This window comes from Lepisma saccharinum, chromosome 18 (assembly GCF_977018435.1).
Source record: "Lepisma saccharinum chromosome 18, izLepSacc3.1, whole genome shotgun sequence".
Taxonomy (NCBI): Eukaryota; Metazoa; Arthropoda; class Insecta; order Zygentoma; family Lepismatidae; genus Lepisma; species Lepisma saccharinum.
The window spans coordinates 59,316,604-59,340,714 of NC_139246.1; the positions used below are offsets into that span (position 1 = coordinate 59,316,604).

Genomic DNA, 24,111 nt, shown 5'->3' on the forward strand with positions numbered 1-24,111 from the left:
CCCTGTTCGAAACCAAAGTGAGTGTTTTGCTTGGGGGTAGAATTTTTGTTTTTGGGTGTGGCGCCATCGGTAGGAGCCATGAGGAACACCAACAGTAGTCCAAGTTGTGCGCACTGATGAAATCTGGATTAAAGAAGCCAATTGACGGAGAGCGGCCGTTAACTGCAATCGCACGGTCGCAAACACAGGTTGCCCGGTGCTACGAGAACTGACGCGTATTGTATGGTATTGGAATGGACTTCATACTCTCGAGTGACGTCACGCTATGTGAATGTCCTTTGTAACAGCTGAGTGAGTGAGAATGACGTCGCGCCCCGGCAATGCACAGACCCCTCTAGCCGAGAATTACGCCGTGTCGTGGCAGTTGTATTTGTCAAATAAAACTGGAACTACTGTATTGAATTCGGTTCTGGGGGTCTCAGAATGTCAATCAGGCTTCTCATAAAACTACTATGTTTATTAACCAAGCTAACTGAGTTCGGGTTGTCTGTGTCTGGTTGTTATTTATACCACTGACATCCGTTAGGCTTAACTGACGTGGCTCCGTAAGGATAGCATGGGGATGTTTGTTTCGCAACAGTTATTTTGCTTAAGGGTGAATTCACTTTGTTTATTTTCAGATCAAGATTGGTCCTTCTTACGTGAACGTTTGGGGGTGAGCAAAGCAAACTACTCCTTGGGTGAGCTGCAGGGGGTGTCTTTTGCGTTCATCTGCAGGCAACAGTATTCTCCATAAGAAATATATGGAGAGTGCACACGATTACTATTTTGGCAGTGTTTGAGAAAGTACTTACCGGAACAGATTGTGGGGGTGTCCTGCGACCCAAGGCACACCTTACACTACCGCATGCTCCCTCACTTACACTAACACTCACTAATTACCACATATTTTGTCGATTTTTTACGGAGCACTTTTACGCATGAAGAAGTCTGCTTGGCACACGCACGCACCCTTCTAGATAAGGAAATAAATGAAATATCAACAGTAGTTTTGGAAAAATTATGTGTATTACAGCCATATGTTCCAGCCAGCAGGAAGTTTTTATGTGGCCAACATTTAATGATCCAGAATGCACTCTAGGGATATTGTAGGGATGTGACAAAGCCAATTGTCGATACATGTATATCAGCCAAAATTCACATATCAAAATCAGCATCGGTAAAATCTGATATTTAACCTTTAGTCGCATGACGGTCGAAAGTTCGATCACCACATGTGAACTACTTAACGAGGCAGCAATTGGCACAATATTTCAGTTCTGTCTTGTTTGATCTTTAGGATACATACAAAGGTATGACATACTCGAATTACAAAACAATACATCAATTGTTTCTACTATTAACAGGCGAAGTTTGAAAAAGTTCTATGTTTCCCTTTGTTACCACCATATTACTATGGGATAGATTTCTAAAAGTGGCTTGTAAACTACTGCATATTTTTGAAAAAAAAAAAATTCTACAAGCAAGTAAAAAGCAACATTTTAAGCTGTGCCCGACAATTAAGGATTCAGGGGGAACTCGAGGCCAAAGGCTCGATTGTCAAAATGTGCCCCGATAACGTATTAGCACATTGCAGCAGTTCAACGTGTCATTTCTTGAAAACTATACACTGTATTTCAGCTCTGTATTTTTTGTTCATTAGTTTACATACAAAGGTATTATACAGGGTGTCCAGAATGGGAAAGTTTGTGGTTTTAATATGGATAGAAGTAGATGTAAAGAAAAGAAAGCATTTTGAAGATAAACTCACCAAGTTTTATTTGTAGCAGTTACAACTCAACACAGATCAGTATAGTTTCGGGAGGTCATTTCCCGAAGCCGGGATCAGGATGGGAAATTTTTTTCCCGATCTCGGTCCTGACTTTTCGGGATCCTGCACACCCCTATTGAATAACGTTGAGTCATTTACTGTTGATTATGTTATTTGAAGTCATACATGCTGCTGCTGTGAAGAGATAGATGTTGGTTGGTGATGCTGTATTTCCTGCAGTCTTTAACAATTCTGGTCCCATTTTATTTCTCTTTTTTGTTTTTGTATCACTTAGGTAACATTGAAAATATTCTTTCCGTTCCCGCGTTAGAATGTGGCAATGTTAGTACTATTTTTGCGAGAGTTGAAATGTTTTCAAAAAAGAACTTGCCTTGAAAGTTCTCGGTAACCGATAACATGTTCCAAAATTCTGATGGAGATGTGTTAGTTGTTTTTCCTCCTCCTCACTAAAGTATCCAGATAAACTAATCCATTCATTCCAAACCGAGCACGAAGAAAGTGCAACTGACTGGCGAGTAAGCTTTGCACCGTTGCACAATAAAATGTTATTTTCCAAGATTGAAAAAAGTCCCTACATTTTCCCTCAGTTGGCAAAATCTGTCCCTACGTGGGAGAAATATAGTGAAAAGTCCCTACGGTTGGCATCACTGCCGACACTGTCGCATTCGTGCAGTATGAAGCGCCGTCTCGCGGCTGACAACTCCCCCGATAAGCTGCCGGTGCTCTCGCAACAACTGAGGATAAAGTAGCGATATCTAATCTAAGATTAGATGTCAGAAATCAGGTGCCAGAAATATTTGTTTTTGGGAGGACACCTTTTCCAGCATCCTTGCGACAAGGTATGTGCTTATTTCAATTGTAATTGTAACTGTAATTGTGAAAAGTGGAAACATTACAAAACAAGCTGTTTCTGTTATGGACTTCCTCTAACGCAATTTGCCGGGACCTGTTGCCTAAAGGCGGCGCTGACCGGCCGACACGCTGGCGGTAAACAACTGAAATAACCTCCCTGTATCATCAGCCATAAATGCAAATTATGCGCATGGATTTTTCAATGTTTGCTGGAAAACTTTGTAAACAACTTTGTTAAAATTGGTTTCTCGCACTATAAAACATTTACTATGAAGTGTTTCTACATCCATTTTATAATCTTGTGTGTGTACGTGTAAGGCACCCATGTTGGATTTCTGTAGCATTAATGATTTTTAAAAATATAAAACTTGTGTAAAAGTTAAATTGCTGTTTCTCATGATATTTCACCTTCTATGGAAACAATTTGCATCGTGGATGCATTTTGCATGCTGGTGGTTATTGAGTTCGCACCTTCCATCACATAGGAGCTATATTATTGGTATTTGTTGCTCAAGAAATAATGGAAATTCCTGATAGCTGCAAATCCATAACATAATTATACACCTGCCTCACCAGTTATCAAATTTTCGAGCTGCCTACTGCAGAACTTATGATTTTAACCTTTTGGTGCCCGATCGTCTCGATCGAGATGCTCTTAGCTAACCCTTGGGTGCCCGATCGTCTCGATCAAGACACTCTTAGGTAACCCTCGGGTGCCCGATCGTCTCGATCGAGATGCTTTGTCAAGGTAGTAGTTTTTACGTTATAACTTCGCTATTTTTGGCTACAATTCGAATTTTCTTTTTTCATATTGTTGTTAACACATGTATTTAACAGAAATAATTCTTGCACGGTTTTTTCATGAACTTTTTTGTGTCTTTTTTGAAGGGGAAAATTTTGCTGACAAAGGAAGGCTGGCTTTGTTGTTCTAAAGCAATGAGTTTTGCTCACCCCTGGAAACTGCATTGAAGGAAGTTTGTTTATCGGTACCCGAGGTCAAAAGGAATGTTTTCTCTGCTGGCGCAAGGGGGGGTGGGTTGGGGAAGGGAGAAGTAGGGGTTGTTGAAACTGCGTCGTAAGAATGTAAGTTCGAGGCGCACTGAAGAAAAGCCTTTGTTCTTGAGCACAAGTGTTTCACAAGTGGCTACAGAAGTTACCCTGCATTGTCTAAAGAAATAAATTTTATATTGTCTGAATCAGTGATTCATTCCGCGTACAACGGTATATCATTCATCTCTCTAGGGCAATTAGCCTCTGAGCTATAGTCATTTCAATGTAACCCTGCATTTCTCTGAACTCCGAAGCTTGAGACAGTGGTGCGCACGCCTTTCATTTAGGGGGGTACAACTTGTGTTACATTGGTCATATGATAATGATGCAAATATTTTTCTGTTTCTTACATGCCAGCGATAATTTCTATGTGAATGTTGACTCCGTCCATATATATATATGCCGAACGTGCATAAATTTTATATCGTCTGAATCTGTGATTCATTCCGCGTACAACGGTATATCATTCATCTCTCTAGGGCAGTTTGCCTCTGAGCTACAGTCATTTGAAGGTAACGCTGCATTTTGAAGCTTGAATCAGTGGCGGCTGACCATTCCTTTTTGGGGGTACAACTCGCGTTACATTGGTCATACGATAATAATGCAAATATTTTTGTGTTCCTTACATGCCAGCGATAATTTCCATGTGCATGTCAATACCGTCATGTACTTTTTTCTTGGTGGTAGGGGAGAAATACCCATTTTTCCCGAAATTTTGGAATTTTGGGGGTTCCCCCTCCCCAATAATTTCTAATATATGCCGAATTTCCATAAATTTTATATAGTCTGAATCTCATGTTCATTCCGTGTACAACAGTATATCTTTCATCTCTCTAGGGCAATTAGCCTCTGATCTACACTCCTTTATTTGAAACTCTGCATTTTGCTCAAAATCGGGTCTGGCAGCAAGGGATCTGTGTAAATGGCCTTGGGCTCCAAAAGGTTAAAGGAGCATGTAACTAGCCCTTTTTCCCATCTTGAACTACAAAAATAATAAGCTGGCTACAAAAGCTAAAGGTTGGAAGCTAAACATAGCTGAGGTAAAGGTGGGAGGAGGGATTGTATGGAAAGATCTCATTATTAGGGAACGGAACTTTAGGTAAATAAATGTTTTTTCGGCGATAAGATAGAGACCCTAGTTTTTGCCAAAATTCTGATCAGAGCCTTAAATGTCAACACAGCAAATTTTATTTTACATAAAAACACATATTTTCCAGTTTTCCGTATGTAAATATATATTTTGCGAATTTTCATTTTAAATACATAAAATCGCTCATTTACTTCAGCTACCTCGAAATCCTCGAAGGGAAAATGTTTATTCTCCGCACCTCTTTCATATCGAGTGTGTTAAGTTTGTTTTGTCTTTGAACACTCTCGCTGGCAGACTTCTGGCGCCTCCGCCTACGATCCTATTGGGGGAAAATATTACCCCCACTGGATCTAACCCTCAAGTGCTAATGTCTAAATGTACAGAATTTTTTGTAAAAAACCAGGGATTTCAAACTTTGTGCCAAATTGCACGTGTTTTGGAAGGTGAAGTAGAGGAAGAGAAAGCTTTGGAAAACTTCAGCGTTAGTGGCATTTCTTGCTTCAAATATGCAAGAATTGTTTCTTGTGACGTGGAGCGCTCTTTCTCACAATATAAGATGCTTTTTAGAGATAATCGTCACAGTTTTTACGATGAATGGAGAATTTGGAAACACTACGGCGATCCAATGCAACTCTTCCAAGAAATAGCTCACTAAGAGGTAAGCATTTAGAAACTCATTTCAGGTGTTTAAAATGCATGTAATATTTTGTTTTTGTTACCAAATGTTTTTTGTCACATATTTTCCTGTTTTTATCACATATTTTCAACATTTATGACACATAAAAAATAAATATTTCTGAGCTTTTTAGCACATAAAGTTCCGTTCCCTACTCATTATATACAAAGGACTATATTCCATCTTGATCCATATGCAGGAATGATGAGCTTCCCTCTTGATCTACTTAGCAACAGCTATTTGAACTCTAGGAAAGACTTTATTGAACCTGAATTGTGCTGCAAGATGTAATTTTTTGTTGCTTTTCCATATTAAAATCAGGGTGCACATTATACATGTGTTTATAGCATAAGTAAGAGAACGCCAACAAACATCAGTGTACTAACTGGACCTGGGCTAACTTTGTGGACCTTTTGTGACAAAACCTGCAGAAGATCCACCTGTTACAACTGAAATAGATCACTGCATTGTTGAAGCAACTATTTCACATGATGAGGATCCATTTCTATACTGGAATTCGAAGAATGAGAACTCAAACCTGAAAAAAGTGGCTGGAAAATACTTGGCCAAACCTGCTGCATGAGTATTTAGTGAAATAGAGTATTCAGTGTTGCTGGTTGGCAGATCTGCAACAAAAGAAGAAATAGGTGCTTAAAACACTTATTTTTTCTTTATTGAAATTGAATTTTGCTCCTTGAATTCATGTGCTTCTCAAATATGCAAATAACTTGTTCTGTACTAGTTAAGTCTCTTAGAAATGTATATATAACATGCAACCAGAAATGTATTTAGCAAATATATATTTGTCATGCTGAAAATAACTCTCCATTTATAAGGGTCAGTCAGTGAAAACGGGGCACCTTGTATATCTGGACGTGTAGATATCCCTGCTCCACGAAACTCCTGCCACTGGGTTCAGTTGTCACCCAGTAGATGGCAGTCATGTCATAGACTTGTGTGAAGCAGTGCAAGTAATCCATGTGAAGTAAAGACGTGCAGGGACTTACTGTCCGGCATATGGAGACCAGTAAGGAAGAGCAGCAAGCAGTCGTGCGTTTCCTGGTGGTGAAATGCGCTACTACACAAGGAAGGAAAAACGTCTTTGCAGAACGATCCACGATGTGGATCATCTGTCACTGTCGCAAATAATATCCTCATTCAACTTGTGAATAACTTTATTCAACAGGATTGACAGTGGAGCGCACGACTGCTCGCTGCTCGTCCTTATTGACTCCATCATATGCCAGATGGCAAGTCCCTGCATGTCTGCACTTCACACGGCTCACACTCGCACTGCTTCACACAAGCCTGCAGCGGGACTGCCATCTACCGGGTGACAATGGAACCTACCTTCCAGTGGCATGAGTTTCGTAGAGCTGCAACATCTGCATGTTGAGATATATGAGTTGGTCAGCTTTCTACTGACTGACCCTTACATATTGAATAAGCTTATGTACCGGAATCGGTTGAATATCTGAATCGTATGGGTTCAAAATACTATCAGTAAGTACATCAGAATCGGTATATTTTCTGTTTCGTCACTTTACTGAGATATTGGATTTCAAACTTTAACCTGTATGTGCATAATTTGAAGAAGTACAACTTCCAAACAAATTTAAATAAATGAAAAATCTCCATCAAATTTCTTGGAAATTTTATTAAAAATTGAGTGGCCACTTTGACCACCTTACCATCTAAAATGATATACAGAAGGTTGTTCGCTTTATATCCGACCATTTTTGATGGGTACTCACCTTAAGGGATATCGCGCCGCCACCACCGATGATGTTCTATTGGACCCCCAGCATTGTGGACTATCACCCGGCATCGCAGTTTCCATTGCAACAAGCTCCGGCGCAGGACAGACATGGGAATTCTGTCCCACTCCTCCCTGCAAGCTTTACATAGACCATCCAGGGTGCGCGGGCGGCAATGTTGAAGATGTTGTTTCAACAGTCCAAATGCGCAAAAATCCATTGGACTGGCATCTGGGCTTTTCACAGGAATGTCTTCAAAGGGAAGGACACAAATTCCTAATTCCTCTGCCATTTCCTGATAAAAACGTGATGTTCTGGCAGTATGACTCGAAGCCTTGTCCATATGGATCATCACCTGGTTCGCATCCATTCCATACAATTGTGGGATGTCTCTCCGATAGATAGGTGTCAGAATGGAGTCTTGGAAGTTAGATAGGTGTCAGAATGGAGTCTTGGAAGTATCTGGCATTCACCTTCACGTTTTTGTCCACCTTGGGTATCATCAACTTACCCTCATATCTGAATCCCGTCACAACCATAAAGCCACGAGGGAAACGTTCCCTGCACTGACGAACAAAGTTGCGCTGCGCCCCTTGCCGTCAATTTCACGGTATGTGATCGCCCGAATGTGACCACCAGCAGTGAGATGGACATATGATTCATCCATTGTGACAACTTTCTTCCGTTTGGAACCCACCAGGTACTTTTCATACAGTTTCCTGCAGTTCGTTTTACGTTCGGCAATGTGAGTGGTAGAAGGTGGTGTACACGGGCCTTCTGCACAAACTTCAACCTGAGGCACTTGCGAATTGTTTTGTTCACAGTTGACGGTGTGAGGTGAAATCTGTGGGCCATATCATGTTGAGTCGGGGGACGCCAATCAACGGATCCCCCTTCGCACTACGGGTAACACTTTGCTTGCAGCCCTTCTCCTGGTGGTTTTCGTGAGTGAATGTTTTGCAAGGAGAACATGTTGTGTGTAACGGGCCACAATAGCTTTCGCAGTAGTCACCCCGAGTGTTAACCAATTCTCCCGACACGGTTTCACAATGCGTATGTATGAAAACTTAGCATGGAAAAGGGTCATTACGTAACCCTCCCAATACCGGCTGATTTTTGGTGCCATTTGATAACATTCACTACCAACACTCATGCACCTACAAGGTCAGACACAACACTGCTCCCGCCAGCAGACCCATAGTTCCAGCATGATATGCCAGGTGGCAGCACCGAATCGAAAATGGTCGGATTTAAAGCGAACAACCTCTGTATTGTAATTGAAGTTGGTGGGGAAATGTATGGTAGGTCAAGGATGCAGTTATTGCTCTAAAACATAACAATAATAACACTACACATTGATAATTAGGTGGTTCTCAACCACAAGGTGTATCTATTTTGGTAATTTACAGTTGCATTTTGCATGAATACCTATATTCAGTTTCAAATTTATCTTTGCAGTGCCCACTGGTTTCTGGCTATTATATGCTTTCCTGGCTTGCAAGGTTGTCTGCGATTTAGTGATGATTCTCCATTCACACCACCCATTTCTAACAAAGCAAAACGACCTGGAAAGAAGAAAAAAGGTTTGTATTTGTGTCCGTATCTGGGAGGGTGGAGGAGGGATAATGATTTGCACACTTACATATTTTCAAAGTAGATTTTTTCACAATTACTTTTTTCCTACTTTCTTAATATACAATATCTTAACTTGAAACTGCATGCTATATACAGTGAATTTTTGATCCGATGTTTTTTGTGGAACTAAAAGATATAAGCAGGAATTGATCAAACCTGGAAATATGATATTTCAGAAGATACATGTGAATGATTGTGTAAAGTCATTGTTAGTTGAATGGAAAATAATTTGACTTACTGTTAATTCAGAATTGCTTATGTTCCCAGGAGGTTTTCAATATTTGTAGCTAGAATTAAGCTGATAGTGATACCTTCTGGCACTTTTCCAGACTTTACAAGTATTTTGCAGAGTACAAAAATGGTGCATGTCACTTTGCATATTAGAATAATTTGTAAATTATGCAAAATTCATAATCATATTTAATTTGCACCAATATTGTGTGTTTGCAAAAAAAATATTTCTAAATTAAATGGTAGCTATATAAATAAATACCCCATTTGTAAATCAAGGCTCTGTTAGTTTTTTGTGGTTTAAATGCTGGTGGGGACTATAACTAACTAACTCACTCTCTAGCCTTCTTAAACCCGAAGGTTCATGGCTGCAGCAACACAGGCCTTCCATCTTTCCCTATCTTGAGCAAGATCTATATACTCTTTTCCATCCCTACCGATTTCCCTTAGGTCCATCTCAACGTTGTCCCTCCATCTTCGTGTTGGCCTTCCTACAGGTCTCTTACCATCAGGTTTCCCAACAAGAATCCTGTAAACTCCTCTTTCCTCTCCCATTCGTGCCACATGGCCTGCCCACCTAAGTCTTCTTGATTTAATTATTCTACTAATATCTGGACTTTCATGCAGACAGTAAGAAATGGTGGGGACTATTGCTATTTTAACACAACTTCTTCCTTGACACAGATATGTGGTATAAGGGTTTAACTTTTATTACTTATGTATTTACTTTTGAATGAATGTTAATGTTTTGCTATTAAGATTATTGATTCTGCTCTTCGAGATTCAGCAACTCTGTTATGGGGAGGTTTTGGTGAAGTATACTAAATCAACCAAGAATAAAAACACTTATTCAAAAAGAGAGCAACGCTTTACGCTGCCACACGTAGATCCTATGCTACATGTGGTGTTCCGTGTACAATAACAGGTATCCCTTGGGTGACCTGTTAACCAACAGATGAACTTTAGTCTAAAATCTAAAAACTGTAGATAGAGGAGGCTTTAGTAGACTTACGGTTCACGTCAATGATATCAGGTCAATCACATTTAAACAACACATTTATTCAATAAAGAACATAACCTGTGGCATGGCCACCACCAAACATGGGCATCTTCACTGTTACACAAAGGACACAAAAATAGATATACAAAGGATTTGGTACTTACAGATCAGCCAATTTTACACAATACGTTTCATACCTGGTGGCCACACAACCACAAGCCGCATCCCGACACCTGGCAATTTATGGGGCACGCAAGACAAGATAATGGATAATTCCTGCTTCCTTGAGGTAATAATGACTTTGGGGAATGATGGATGCACTTTCCAGGCTTTTCGTGGAAGGATTGCTGGATATAACCATAGATGCTCATGGATTCTTCATGGGTGTTCCTATGACTCCTTCTTGCCAACCATGTGGTCTGGATTTCCCACTTTGGGTATGCAACACAGATTTTGGCACATTGGTGTAAATTGCACTCAGAACCTTAAAAGAGGTCTTGGCTACCATATCCTGTGCGATAACACCCACTCAGGTTCATATTTAACTTATATGGGCCTTGGATGTCTATTTTCAGTGTAAGTTCATTGTTCACGGCCCACACGGGTTTTGGCCAGCAACACCACACCTGACCTGCTCTCTGGCAGCTAACAAACACAAGTGAGCTTGAACACCAAGCTCAAAACATAATAGGTCACCTGACTGCCTCCTGTGTGACGTCCCAGCCTTGGAAGCATCTCATTGGCTAGCCGAGGTCACATGTGGCTTTTCCTTGTCTGTGGAGGTTCCAATTCCTTCCACCAGATGGCAGAGTTATCAGGCGGTTGAAAAATGTAAACAAAGGTGTTTTTTCAACTTTTCTGGCTTATTTATGCCAGATAATTAAAAATGAGTGTACTTTTCATAAGTTAGGCATTATTTTACCTATGCACAAATGTTATCTTTTATATTTAATAATAATAAGGGATTTAGCAAATATATGATTTGGAGCTCATGGTTTTTTTGTATTGAAGATGTTTACTGTCTGCATGAAAGTTGTTATCGTACTTCATAATAAATAAAGCATTTCTATCACTCCCATGGATGTAGCAAATGATTCCCATGGATGTAGCAAATTATTTGTAAGCATTACCCATGATGCTAATTGGGGGAAAGTATCAGCCTTTGGGAAATAGCTCTCACAAGCCTTTTCTGATATTAACCTAATGGCCCTTGCACTTAGGTTGGGTTTGTGGGTATTTGTGTGTGGGCATGGGATTAGTCATAGTGGTCTGCTTTTTTCATAACCCACTGTCCTTGGTCTGGTCTAACTGCCAGGAGGGGAGCTCTGGCTGAATACCGACCTGTCGATTTTCATTCGGGAAAATGTTTCGGTCCGGACCATGTGTGTATCTGTGCCTTTGATTTCTGGTGCTTACGATACAGGAACTGATGAATTATTGAAATATTCGTTCTTTCTTAACAGATGCTGCAAATGAGTCTGGAGTTGGAGCAGTTACTAATTCTATTCAAATTGGGTCAACAACCATCACTCCAGTTCAAAGTACAACTAACCTAATTACATTGGATGATAAATTAGATGACTATTCAGATCGTGATGAAGCTGAAGGAGATGAAGAAGAAATGGAAACATCGAGTGACGAGGAAGAAGAAGTAAGTCAATAAGCGTAATGCAAATACATACACCATCAGATTCATGGTTGATCGTATATTAGAGATTTATGAAATTATATTTTTCCTGATGCTCATATAAAGTTTACCAATGCAATAACAAAAGGCAAACACATAATGAGAAATCCAAATGATTCATTTAGTGTTAAAATAAATATAGGACTTCAAATGGTTTTTGATTGAAGCAGGGCTTAGACCTTGTGTTTGCATGATTTATTTAAATAACACACCAAAAAAGCCATCCCGCTCTCCCTAGCTCTCAGAGGCCAACCCCTCAACTCATACCCCTCATCCTGCCAAAACTAAAACCTATGCCTACACGAAGCCCTAATCAACTGTGTCTATGCCTCCACCCTCATCAACAAACAAATCACCAGAGCCACATCCCACAACTGCACCAAACAATCCAATACCAACCTTCCCTGTTGTAAGTACACCAACCACACTCCCCAGCCCACAGGTGCAAGAAACCTAGGTGTAAGACTGTTATTATCTCCACCACCCTCCAGATTCCTACTGCTGCTGGTGAATTCACCCTTGACCCGAAGGACACCTACTCCTCCAACCTCATCTGCCAAATCTGTGGTAACTTCTACCTTGGCAAAATCTCAACCTCAGAATCAATAACCACTGTTCTTCCACCCAAAACTACGACCTCACTGTCTCCACCCACAGCAACAGCCATAACACCACCTTTAGCAACTGTTTCCCTGTGGCCATTATCCACGTATTACACCTATGCACAGACACCTCTTCCTACAGGCAGTGGGAAAGGGCCTACATATCAAGCATACATGCCACTGTACCCCCCCCCCTCCTCTGGACTCAACCGAGCCACCCAATAAATGTCTCCACCCCCTTCCCTACCCTCCCAAAACCCACCCACAACCAAAATGCAGAAAACACTGGCATAAGCGTCTTTTCATCAAAGCCCCTCAACTATCTCTTCTTTCTGGCTACACTGCGATGTACTGATGGCATCTTCAATAGCCTGTGTGTGTAATCCGTGATCATGTGGCTCGATCGCAAAATATAGGATAAATTTTTCATTTGTGATAAGTATTTACTGTCTTGTACCTAACATATTTTTGTTTATCTGCCCTTCTGGCACTTTTTCTCTTTCTATTCTTGTGTTATTTAAATAATATATGTACAATGGAACCAAGATTTTTCATTTTCCAGAATTTATATTCTTTCTTCTTGGTTCCATGATAAACATAAAACCGAGGCACAGCTAACATGAAAACACATGTTTTCACTGGTATTTCTCACGTATATATCAACAGTCATAAATACAAATTACGCGTACGAGTTTGCCAATGTTTACAGGACAATATCGTAAATAACTTCATTAAAAATGACTCGTGTAGTGTTTTTTTTTTACCTTCTATCGAAATGTTTTGCATCATCGAGCAAAGCGGCGCCATTCTGCTGGCAATCAAGTGGACACTTCCTGTCACAGGGGGGCCAAATCATTAGGATTTGTCTCGCAAGAAATAATAGAAAAAATGTAGCCTCCTCAAAAACCATGTTCAGGTTAGAAACTGTCAAGGGTACTAGCTACTCATGGGCACTGTGTGCAACACGTTATGTATCACAATGTCAGGCATAAATCAAAATTATGCTCATGAGTTTGTCATCGTTTGCAGGAAAATATGGTGAACAACTTAATTAAAAATTGCTTCTGCTATGTTTTTCATCTTCTATTAGGACGTTTTGCATCAACAAGTAAAATAATACCATTTTGGTGTTGATCGAATGTGCACCTCCCATCATGCAGGAGCTGAATATTTAGTATTTTTCATGTGAGAAATAATGGAAAATACCTTGCTCAGAAATCATGTGCAGATTAGGAACTGTCATGAACACATGCTAGCGATTCCTGAGCACCTCATATAATGTAATATGGGAATTGCATATTATATCAAAGTTAGGCTCACTAGTTAGTCTACAGAACAAACAAGATAGTTACAAAAGTGAGAGGCTTGGGATGTTAAACATAGGAAAAGGGGGGAGGAGAGGTGCTATGTGGATTGGTGGTTCATTGTATACACAGGACAATATACCATCATGGTCCACACAGCAAGATATTACTCATTACATAAGCATGATGTGTTTCGCTCTTGATCGACATAGCAACAGCTTTATGACCTTCAACTAAGATATTTTTTGTTGAAGCTGAAGTGTGCTGCACACTATATGCGAGATATCATTGTTTAGTCACTTTTTCATATCAAAATCAGGGTGTGCATTATACACGCATAAATACAGTAACACTTATTTTTACACAATATTTTTGACTGTTTCAAATACTGTTTGTGAGGTAACCAAAAATATAATGCCAGGTTGTTACTCATCTTGTTAAGAATGAAACGGTCTAAATAATTGTGTAAATGCAAGTGTTTATTGCCAGATAAACAAGTAAAACGAAGGAAATCTTCTGATATATGCAGTGGTGGTAATACGGACTTCATGATGCCTGCAGATCTAAATAAGTCGACCTACATAAATTGATTTCTCCAGCATGTAAGAGACCATTCTACTAATTTACACACAATTTAATGAGAACAACAACATTGTCAGTATGAAAAAATTAAGCAATATTATAGAATATTATAGAAATAGGAAGAAATTTGCTTGTACTTAATGTTACAACATTTTACTCGCTGTGAATAAATATTACACCAGTCTAGATTGAAGCTTTCATGATTGGTTAAATAAAATATTTTTTTCTTTATTAGAAAGTAGACTACATGTTTTGTGGAGAGTGATTTTAAAGTTTTGGTGTGGAGTATACCTGGATTACTATCAGCCAGAGGGTTGCTGATTACGAATGGGCTAATGTCAAATTTCAATTGATACTGATGAAGTGTCAAAAAATACTGATATATTTTGGAAATTATCAATCATTCTTGCCCTTACAGATACTACTGGTATACCAGTATCAGCTGTTATGTACTAACTATTAAGTAAACCCATTCATATGAAAATGTTAATGTTAATGTTAATGTAAAGATAATTGAAGCTACTTTTTAATATCTTATCATAATTCCAGTGTTCTTGTTTACCCAGTATTGTGTTTTATTCATAAGTAGCTGATTACCTGGCATTGCCTGGGTGTTTAATAAATTCTAACTATAGTGTAAAATGTAAAATGTAACTAATTTTATTTACAGGTATTTAAAAGTATATGTACAGTATACAAATTATAAAGTAATATCAAATTTACTATAATATAAATTTAACAACAATTTATGAACATCATATTTAGTTCCACCTCCAAGAGCAAGAATAAATAAATTGAACGGCATTGGAAGTGTTACTATTCATCTTAGCGACCCCAAAAACTATGGATTCCACTAATATCGGTGGTTTTTGATTATTTTTGCATGTCACCCCCTCCCACCCCCACCCCTAGGTGTGCCAAGGGTGTCTTACCCCCACAGTATTTCTTTCGAGATTTCAAGTGATATGTGTTCCAAGTTTGGTTGAAATCGCTCCAGGTGTTCGAGAGTTAGGCCGGAAAAAAAACACACACACAGAGATATCCATTTTTATATATTAGATGAGTGAATATGAATTGGAAGTTTCATGTTTTTCTTCAACTTTCCACTGATACAGATATTGATGTCAATACTTGAATATGTCAGCAATTTAAAATTACTTTACATAGTTATAAATCTTGACCTCCCCCAATTAGCCAAATGGTTAATGCACTTGCCTGTGGTAGGAGCAGTCTCAGGTTCGCTTCCTGGCAGACTCTTCAATATTTCGATGTTAACCCAACAATCTGAGTACAGCTGGGATGCGACTTGAAAGATATAGTGAGGAGACTCTATGCACTGCTTGTCAAGCCATGATTATCAAAAGGGTGTTTGAGCACAGAATTTAGTTCTGGTGGAAGTATTGGCATTTGCATTAGTAAACCCACTATTCTAATTCACAAAAATACTGTCTGCATGCCTTAGCCGAGACCATGTATGGAAGTGCGTATGCGCCAACTGGATGTGTTCAGGGGCAAGAAAGGGGTGATGGCAGTGAGTGCATTTTGGGCAGGAACTGGGTTCATGAATCTCATCTGCTGTGGAAACAACAATGAAGTTTCAAACACCGGCAAAATACGTAGAGAGAGAGATGTTTGCCAATTATGTAAGGGCTCAGAACTAAATAAAGCCATACATATACTATATCAGCAAACAGAACATATCAGAAAAGTATTCATAATGCCACAAAGTAGATAAACTTGTTTGAAAAACAATTAACTTTATTTTAATCATTCAATTCAATTGATCTCCTTAGTAAATATTATAATTAGCACAATTGTACACCTACTGTGTACAGTTAGATATTGTACTTAATCAGGATAGTGTTATAAATATAAGAAATAAAAGAAAATGTAGTAACTGAATGGTTTCTGTCATTGTCTTATTAACATGAGGGCCTTTTGTAAAATATGCAACAGGGAACAAAAAGTCAGTTCTCTTTATTCCACTTCGAAACTTTTTGTTACGAATTGTAACACAACACAACAAGCGAAATACCACAGGGTAGTTCACGAGTGCTTCTACCTGCTTCCCCTCACATTTAGAATCGTCTTTTCCAGCTAGTTTGTCTCCTTTGGCCGGTCTGTATGACTTGAGAGGCTGAGAAAAACAAGGATGCAAAATTTGGAGGAGGATTTGAAAACTACGAGCGTAGAAAGATGGTGAGAAAATACAGATTGTCAGGACTAAAGACCAACCAAGATTGTAGTACCATGAAACAGCAACAGAATATCCTAGATTTAGTGCTTGATTAATATACTTTTGTGATGTACCATACTTGCAGTACTGACATAAATATAGTGCACAGTAGGTATTTTAACTAAAATAATTTTCTTTCATTAGCAGGAACCTCCAGCTGAAGAGAAACTGATAAAGAAGCAGCCAGAGAAAGTACAAAAAGATATTGGTAAACGTGAACCTATTAAGCAGTGAGTAACAGATTGTATGTTTTCCATGTGCAGTGGAACCCTGATTTTGCATTTTCCCGCACTATACATTCAACCTTGATGGTCCCAACATAGCAAATTGTTAAGAAATTTTCCTTAGTTTTACATTTTCCCACATTTTAAGTTTTTTCATCTTGGTCCCCTGAAAAACTTAAAATCGAGGTTCCACTGTAGTTTGTTAGGTATGACATACATTTAGGTATGTGTTCTAAATTGTTGTGCTTTGTTGAATTCGTTTAAAAATTAGAAATTGACATACAAAAGCAAGCAGGTTTTCAGTGGCAATATAATATAAGAAAATAGAAAAACAATCACCAAAATAATTGAACTTCAAATGTGTTACAAATTAAATGATATTAACAATGTGTAGATATACTGGGAATGTTGTACTAAAACAGAAGTCCCATTAATAATGTGAGGAAATATGACACACTCTTGCTCGAATCCATTATTTCACTTTCAGAACATGTAGCCCCGAGAAACAGGTTCAAGCGATTGTTTTGACACCAAGCAGATGATGCGTGTGCATTGAACAAGCTGCAAATTCATCCTTCTAAAATCTTTCTCATGTGCAGGTGTGAAGTTGTTTGATTTACAGAGAAAATTGATTTTTTTTTCATTAATGGGGCTTATTAAACACAATTCAATTCACTCTATTCTCATTTAGTCGCAGCTTTAAAATATTTTTTTAAAATTTAAAAATCACTGATTATTTTACCAATCCGATATATCTATAAATATCTTATAATTTAGTGCACAATTGTGTCGTTTTGTTGTAATTTTTGTGGATAATCTCCATGCTGAACTTTAAAAAAAAGTAAATGTCTAAATATGCAACTTCTTTTGCATTGCAGTCATTTGGAAAAACACATTTATTAAGGAAGTCAATGAACCATTCAGGATCTTCAACCATCATTTGGAATATTATTTCGGATTGGTAGAATAAAGGGTTATCATTATCAGTAAATTTTATATCGGAACTTTATCAGAATAGGCCTAAATTTCATATCGGCCCATCCCTGATATTTACTCAGGTACTTGGTGCCCTTGAATAATCTTGATGCCTGGATTTCAAAAGAGGAAAATGTGGAAAATAGTTTATTTGTCAATTACACTACCAGTCATGCATTTTTATGGTATACCTACATGTTACTTTATATTGGAAATACTATAAATTAATTATAATATTCAGTGAGAAAGCTTTTTCCTCAAAAATGTGTACAAGAAAGGGGTGCATCTTATTGACGCAAATATGCAAATTTAAAAATTTTAGTTCGCCACTATACATTTTTCCAAAACTGCCTGCCTTTCAGAGATCTCGCTTTGAATATTGAATGCACTCAGTAATGCCCATTATACCTATCACTAGGGGCATGCATATTTCGTTTTTGACGAAAAAAAGGAAATTTGAAAAAACACATTGTAGTGTTAATTTTTCATGTTTTTGAAAGGTGTGAGGTGCATTTTGTGACCATATTTTGTCACGAAATAATGCGAAATGAACTGCAAAAAGCGAAATTAACTCTTAAACACGAAATTCAGGGTTTATTCACCGACACGACACCTTCCGAGGCCGAATTATCCTGAGAGTTATGCAATTCCCGGAAAATTGATTAATTCTGCTGTTAATATTGGAGAAGCAAAAATGGACTCCTTTACACAGAAATAAACTTAATACTCTGATAACTACATAAATGTGCTATTAGAAGTGAAATGTTAATTCTGTGGAATAAGTGTAGTTTTTATATCAAATTTAGTATTATTTTCACAATTTTAAAACCAATATGTCTTTTTATATACCACTTTTCATCCATTTTTTCACCGCTATAACACCGATATTTTATTTTATTTACCGCTTTTGAACCCGAAATTGACTCAGTTTTTGTACCGAAATTTTGCCTTTTTATTTACCAAAAATATGTGCCTGTACCTATCACCATTGTATTTACATTGAAGGTGCAACAAACACAAAAGATAAAAGCTTCTATTCCAGGCAAGAGCCATTTCCGCTTTCGTCTTTTGCCATTACTTGGGGCCTCCCCGATGGCATAGTGGTAGCATCATGTACATCATTGTTTACTGCTGAAGCAGGTTGTCTGCCAGTCAAGAAAGTCATAAAAGTGAAAAAAAAAAGAAATCATCAAGTAGATTAAGAAGTCAATAAAAAGTCAAGAAATTATACTTGTGGTCAAAATTTTTGCTATCACAATGACTCATTAATTTAGTTTATTTTACTTCACTTTTCTGTCCCTTTGGCTAATCAAGAAGATGAGGATGAATGGTAAGATAAGATGGATGAAGGGACAATCACAAATATGTAAGGCTGACATCACGAGCCCCACATAAGATTATACTGGCTGCGAGCCCAGACGACAGAACCTTGCTGGTCTGCCAAATACAATCCAGGATGCATTAATAAACACAGCAAGTCTAACTCAGGGGCATGATGCTGATCACATCACCCCCACTCATGACCGGATCAAGAAAGTGTGGGGCGTTACCCCCACACCCCTATACGCCTTCATGGCATGATGCTATGCACAGGGGAGCACTTTACCTTTTACCCTTTGCAAGTCTAATTCTCTTGTTAAATACAGCTTCAGTTTTCATCATAACACCTTTTGGTAGGAGTTTTTCATTACACAAATATTTATTTCCTTAATTGCTAATTTCTAAGTTTGCCTAAGGTTAAATGAAGGTTAAAGAAAATGAAAAGAATCATGAAAAGCTCAATATTTGGATTTGTTATTTTGGTAAACACCCTGTGAAGCATTTCCAGTGTGCCATTCACAAACTTTGGGTGGAATAATCTGTGAAAGTTTATTTCCATTCCTTAAGTAAAGAGTGAACACAGACTAACAAGAAACATATGTTTTGGACAAGTGAAATATTTAGACACATACCCTGAAAATAAGATGACTTTGGGGGTGAGAATATATCCATGTAGTGGAAGTGCTTCTACAGTCGAATCAATTGTGCCAATTTCACTATCTTAGCAGCCAAATCAATTGTGCAAATTTCACTATCTTAGCAGTCAAATCAATTGTGCAAATTTCACTATCTTAGAAGAAGTGGAAAGACATAATACTATAGCAGAAGGCAATGACTAAACACCATTGCACCACAAACAAAATTTAACTTCTAACACCGAGAAGAAATGTAGCTGTAGTGAATTTTATAGCAAAAGCTACAGATATAACTACAAATTGTGTAGCTACCTACAGTAGTGCTGCTACTAGTAGTGTGCTACTTGCAATCAAATAGCAAGTAAGAAGGAAATATGAAACACTGGTAAAAAGCTGCATCTTCAGATGTAGACAAATAGATGGCAGAAACAGAAGGGAGTATTCAACTTGCAAAGTTGCCAGGTTAAGATCTAAGATATAGTTGATACAGAAAAAAGTTGTTTTTCTCGCCAGGCTTGTCCAACACTGAGAGTAGTAGGGTGTGTTGGCTTGTGGGAGTTGCAATGTGAGGAAGGGGGAGGAGGTGGGTTGGGAATGGAGATTAGAGGTGGAGATAGGGTTGGTTGGGAAGTTACCGAGTGGTCTTGTTAAGGCTATTAGGTGTGCACAATGAGAATACTTTTATTTATTTCAATTTTTGAACAAACTCAAGTGTTGGATTTATAGCTCTTGCTTCTGTTCCTTTTACCATATGTTTTAATCTTCGATATCCATATCTGGATAAGTTAGTGTAATGTAATTAAATCTTGAATGTTTTTCTGAGATAGAAGCAATGGTGTTTCAGTATTGAAGTAGAATAAAATCACACTGTAACAACCTTGGATGAGAGTTAGTTATGTATGTATTTAATTGAAACCTTCTCAAACCCATGTGCATTAAGCAAATGAAAATTTACCAACCTATCTTTTGGTTTTTATGACTTAAATGCTATAAGTTTGCCCCGCTTGATTGTTTTCTCCTTTCTTTCTTGTAGGCCATGCATTCTGATCTTTGACTCATTAGCTGGTACCAGTAGATCCAAAGTAGTAGCCACATTGCGAGACTACTTGAAGATTGAATATAAGACTAAGATGGGGAAGGATCGAGAATTCAACAAAGATACTATTAGAGGGGCCATTCCCAAAGTTCCTCAACAAAACAATTTTGTTGACTGTGGAGTTTATGTTCTTCAGTATGTGGAGAGCTTTTTTGAGGTAACTGTATTTATTTACTATTTTGACCTACATAATATGTTAATAGCCAACAAAGATTAATACTGGTCACTATTATTTTCAGTGTGTAAACAGATATAGTGAAATCCTGATTTTACGTTCCCGGATTTTACATTTTCTTGCATTGCACATTCAATCTTGATGGAACCAACATAGCAGAATGATGGAAATTTTTCCTCGATTTTACATTTTCCCACATTTTAAGTTCTTTCAATTTGGTCCCCTGAAAAACGTAAAATTGATTTTTCACTATATATGTATATGTGAGGTGTGACTAGAAAATAACCAGGTATTTGTTACAGACTTTTGTTTAACCAAGAAGTATGTGTTTGTAGTGCATTAACATGTGTTCTTTCACTCACCTGCGGTGAACAGTTCAGCTGTAGCCTTTGCAAAAAGCAGATCATGAACCAGAGCTCCATCAGAGAGATATTGAGCACTAACATCGAACAATGCATCAATGTGAAATTGCTCACAAAACGTGGAAAATTGTCTACTGAAACATACAATTTGTTGAGAAAATTTTATGGTGTAAGAAATTTGAAGAGGGAAGGGAAGACCTCGGAGATGATTCATGTCCTGGCGGCCATTGCACTTTAAGAAAAGCGGAGAATATCGAAAAAGTGGCGAGATTGTTAGAGGAGATCCTCACCTCAGCATTTTGGCAATTGCTGAATTAGCAGACGTGGAAAAAAAAAAAAGGGTTAGGTTTTGCATGGGGATCTTTGGATGAAAGAAGGGTGTGTCAAGGTGGTATCAACACTCCTCACTCCTGAGCATCGAATGAACATTTGTGCTGACATCATTGCAAACATTGAGAAAACCCAAAACTTCATAGAAATTCATGATGGTTGTGGTAAACGTGGTTTAAAATTACTTACGTGAAATTTAGAAGATTTCGCACTTCCGCATTGCACAATTTAATGGTTCAATCCTATTAATTTCGAAGATCCACTGTCTTCATTCACAAAAGGGTACGGCGTTTGAAGCGGAGATGGTACCGCGTTCATCTCCGCTTCAAACGCCGTACCCTTTTGTGAATGAAGACAGTGGATCTTCGAAATTAATAGGATCGAACCATTAAATTGTGCAATGCGGAAGTACGAAATCTTCTAAATTTCACGTAAGTAATTCATAGAAATTGTCATTATTTGTGACGAAACCTTTGTTTTTAAGTATGACTCTGAAACTAAGCCACAATCAGTGCATTGGAAGAGACCCACTTCCCCATGAAAAAAGAAAATACAAATGAGCAAGTCAAAATTCAAACCTATGATGATCTTTTTTTCCAATATCCGAGGGATCATCTGTATTAATTGGGTGCTTCAAGGTCAGACAGTGAACCAGGTATACTATAATGAGGTTTTAAAGACTATACACTGTTTGTCAAGGTATTTTTTGACTAAGCACAAAATCCCAGTGATGGAACATGCGCTGTATTTACCGGACCTGTCCTTATGCGATTTCTCTGTGTTCCCAAATGCCAAATCTGTACTTAAAGGTGCCTGGTTAGAGTCTGTTGATGCAATAAAAACAAAAGTGGCTTAACACATGAAGTGTCTTTCAGATAATAACTTGCAGCACTGTTTGCAACAATAAAACATTTGCATGGAGCAATGTAGGGATCAAGAAGGAGAGTATATCGAAGGAGATATCATGCCCAATGTGTAATTTGGTCAATGAAAATGTTCGAGCATCAGTCTGGTTATTTTTCAGCCACACCTCGCATTGCAGCATGATGCTGGTTTTGAGACATAAAGAGTGAAGTCAGGTTTAAACATAAAGATACAGAGTTTATGTCCACTTCCATGTAATACAATGCTTCTGGGAACAAACCAGCATACTGACTAGTGTAATATTAAGTAGATCACACAATGAAACCTAATGTGCGGTTGAGTAAGTAGGATATGCAGTTTGACACCTGGTTCAGTTGCCAGTATGGTGTGATAAAGGTAATTTAGTTGCATGCGCTCCAGTAGTATGCAGTCATTATTGGACATTATTCTTTGTGTATAGGAATTGCAGATTTTCTGGTGATGTGATTCGAACAAGTGTTGTCAGGGTACCTGAACTTAGCTGACTTAACCTGCCTGGTAACCCGAGAACACTTGTTCGAATCCTTTGTATAGGTTACCCTTTATTGCTGTTAGTTTAGCAATGAACACAAAATCTATAAATTAGGGCTCAGCCGATACTGATGCTGATGTATCGGCAGTTGTATCCAAATCAGAAAGTATCAGTTGTAATTGATTTACTGATACTGGCTGATAATTTTCTGCGTCTTTCAAGGGGTTTGCAAAAATGCCACGTGACAGTTTCACAGTGTCTAATTATCTTGGAAACTATGCAAAATTGAAACTTTGTATTTATTTTGCACCAATTTTGTGCTATATAACATCCATTTTAATATTCTGATGTAATTCGTGGGTATTCTAAACCAAATTGCTTGGTAAATTGATGCATATAATTGGAGAAGAATATTTATACAGTAATAAAAAAAAACGGTAAAGTGCTGTGCTTAGCACCACCCCATGAAGGTGTATAGGTGGTGTGGGGGTAACGCCCCACACTTTTTGATCTGGTCGTGAGTGGGGGTGATGTGTCAGCATCACACTCCTCACTGCCTTTACCCCCCAGGGTTTCCCCCAGATACCCATGTCATTCGACGCTGGGTGGGCACCGGGGTCACTTCCAACGTTAGAAGAGTTCCCGGATTTGAACCGGCCGGGGATCGAACCCGGGACCTTTAGCATGGTAGTCAGATGCGTTACCAACTGAGCCACCGCAGCCACATATTTATACAGTATTATTGATCAATATTTTAAACAACTTCTATTTATTGCAATTTTCAAATATCGGTATCTGTATCAGTGGGAATTGGTAAGAGTATCAGCATCGGTTCAAAGTGGTATCGTCTTAGTCCTACTATAAATACTAACTAACTCTCTAGCCTTCTTAAACTCGAAAGTTCATGGCTGCAGCAACACAGGCCTTCCATCTGTCCCTATCTTGAGCAAGATCTATATACTCTTTTCCATTCCTACCGATTTCCTTTAGGTCGATCTCAACATTTTCCCTCCATCTTCGTGTTGGCCTTCCTACAGGTCTCTTACCATCAGGTTTCCCAACAAGAATCCTGTAAACTCCTCTTTCCTCTCCCATTCGTGCCACATGGCCTGCCCACCTAAGTCTTCTTGATTTAATCATTCTAAT

At 38.4% G+C, this 24,111-nt stretch overlaps 1 protein-coding gene across 3 annotated transcripts in view; it reads left to right on the plus strand.

The window, feature by feature from the left end:
* The window catches only part of LOC146002602 (uncharacterized), a 146,872-nt gene that overhangs the window by 117,133 nt on the left and 5,628 nt on the right, over positions 1-24,111 (plus strand). For 2 of the 3 annotated variants that reach the window (XM_083140559.1, XM_083140561.1), the window contains 4 exons: positions 8,655-8,779; positions 11,526-11,713; positions 16,618-16,703; positions 20,661-20,880. In XM_083140559.1, the coding sequence (XP_082996685.1) occupies positions 8,655-8,779; positions 11,526-11,713; positions 16,618-16,703; positions 20,661-20,880 (619 nt within the window). The remainder of the gene's footprint in view (positions 1-8,654; positions 8,780-11,525; positions 11,714-16,617; positions 16,704-20,660; positions 20,881-24,111) is intronic. The other variant, XM_083140560.1, reaches the window with a different exon arrangement.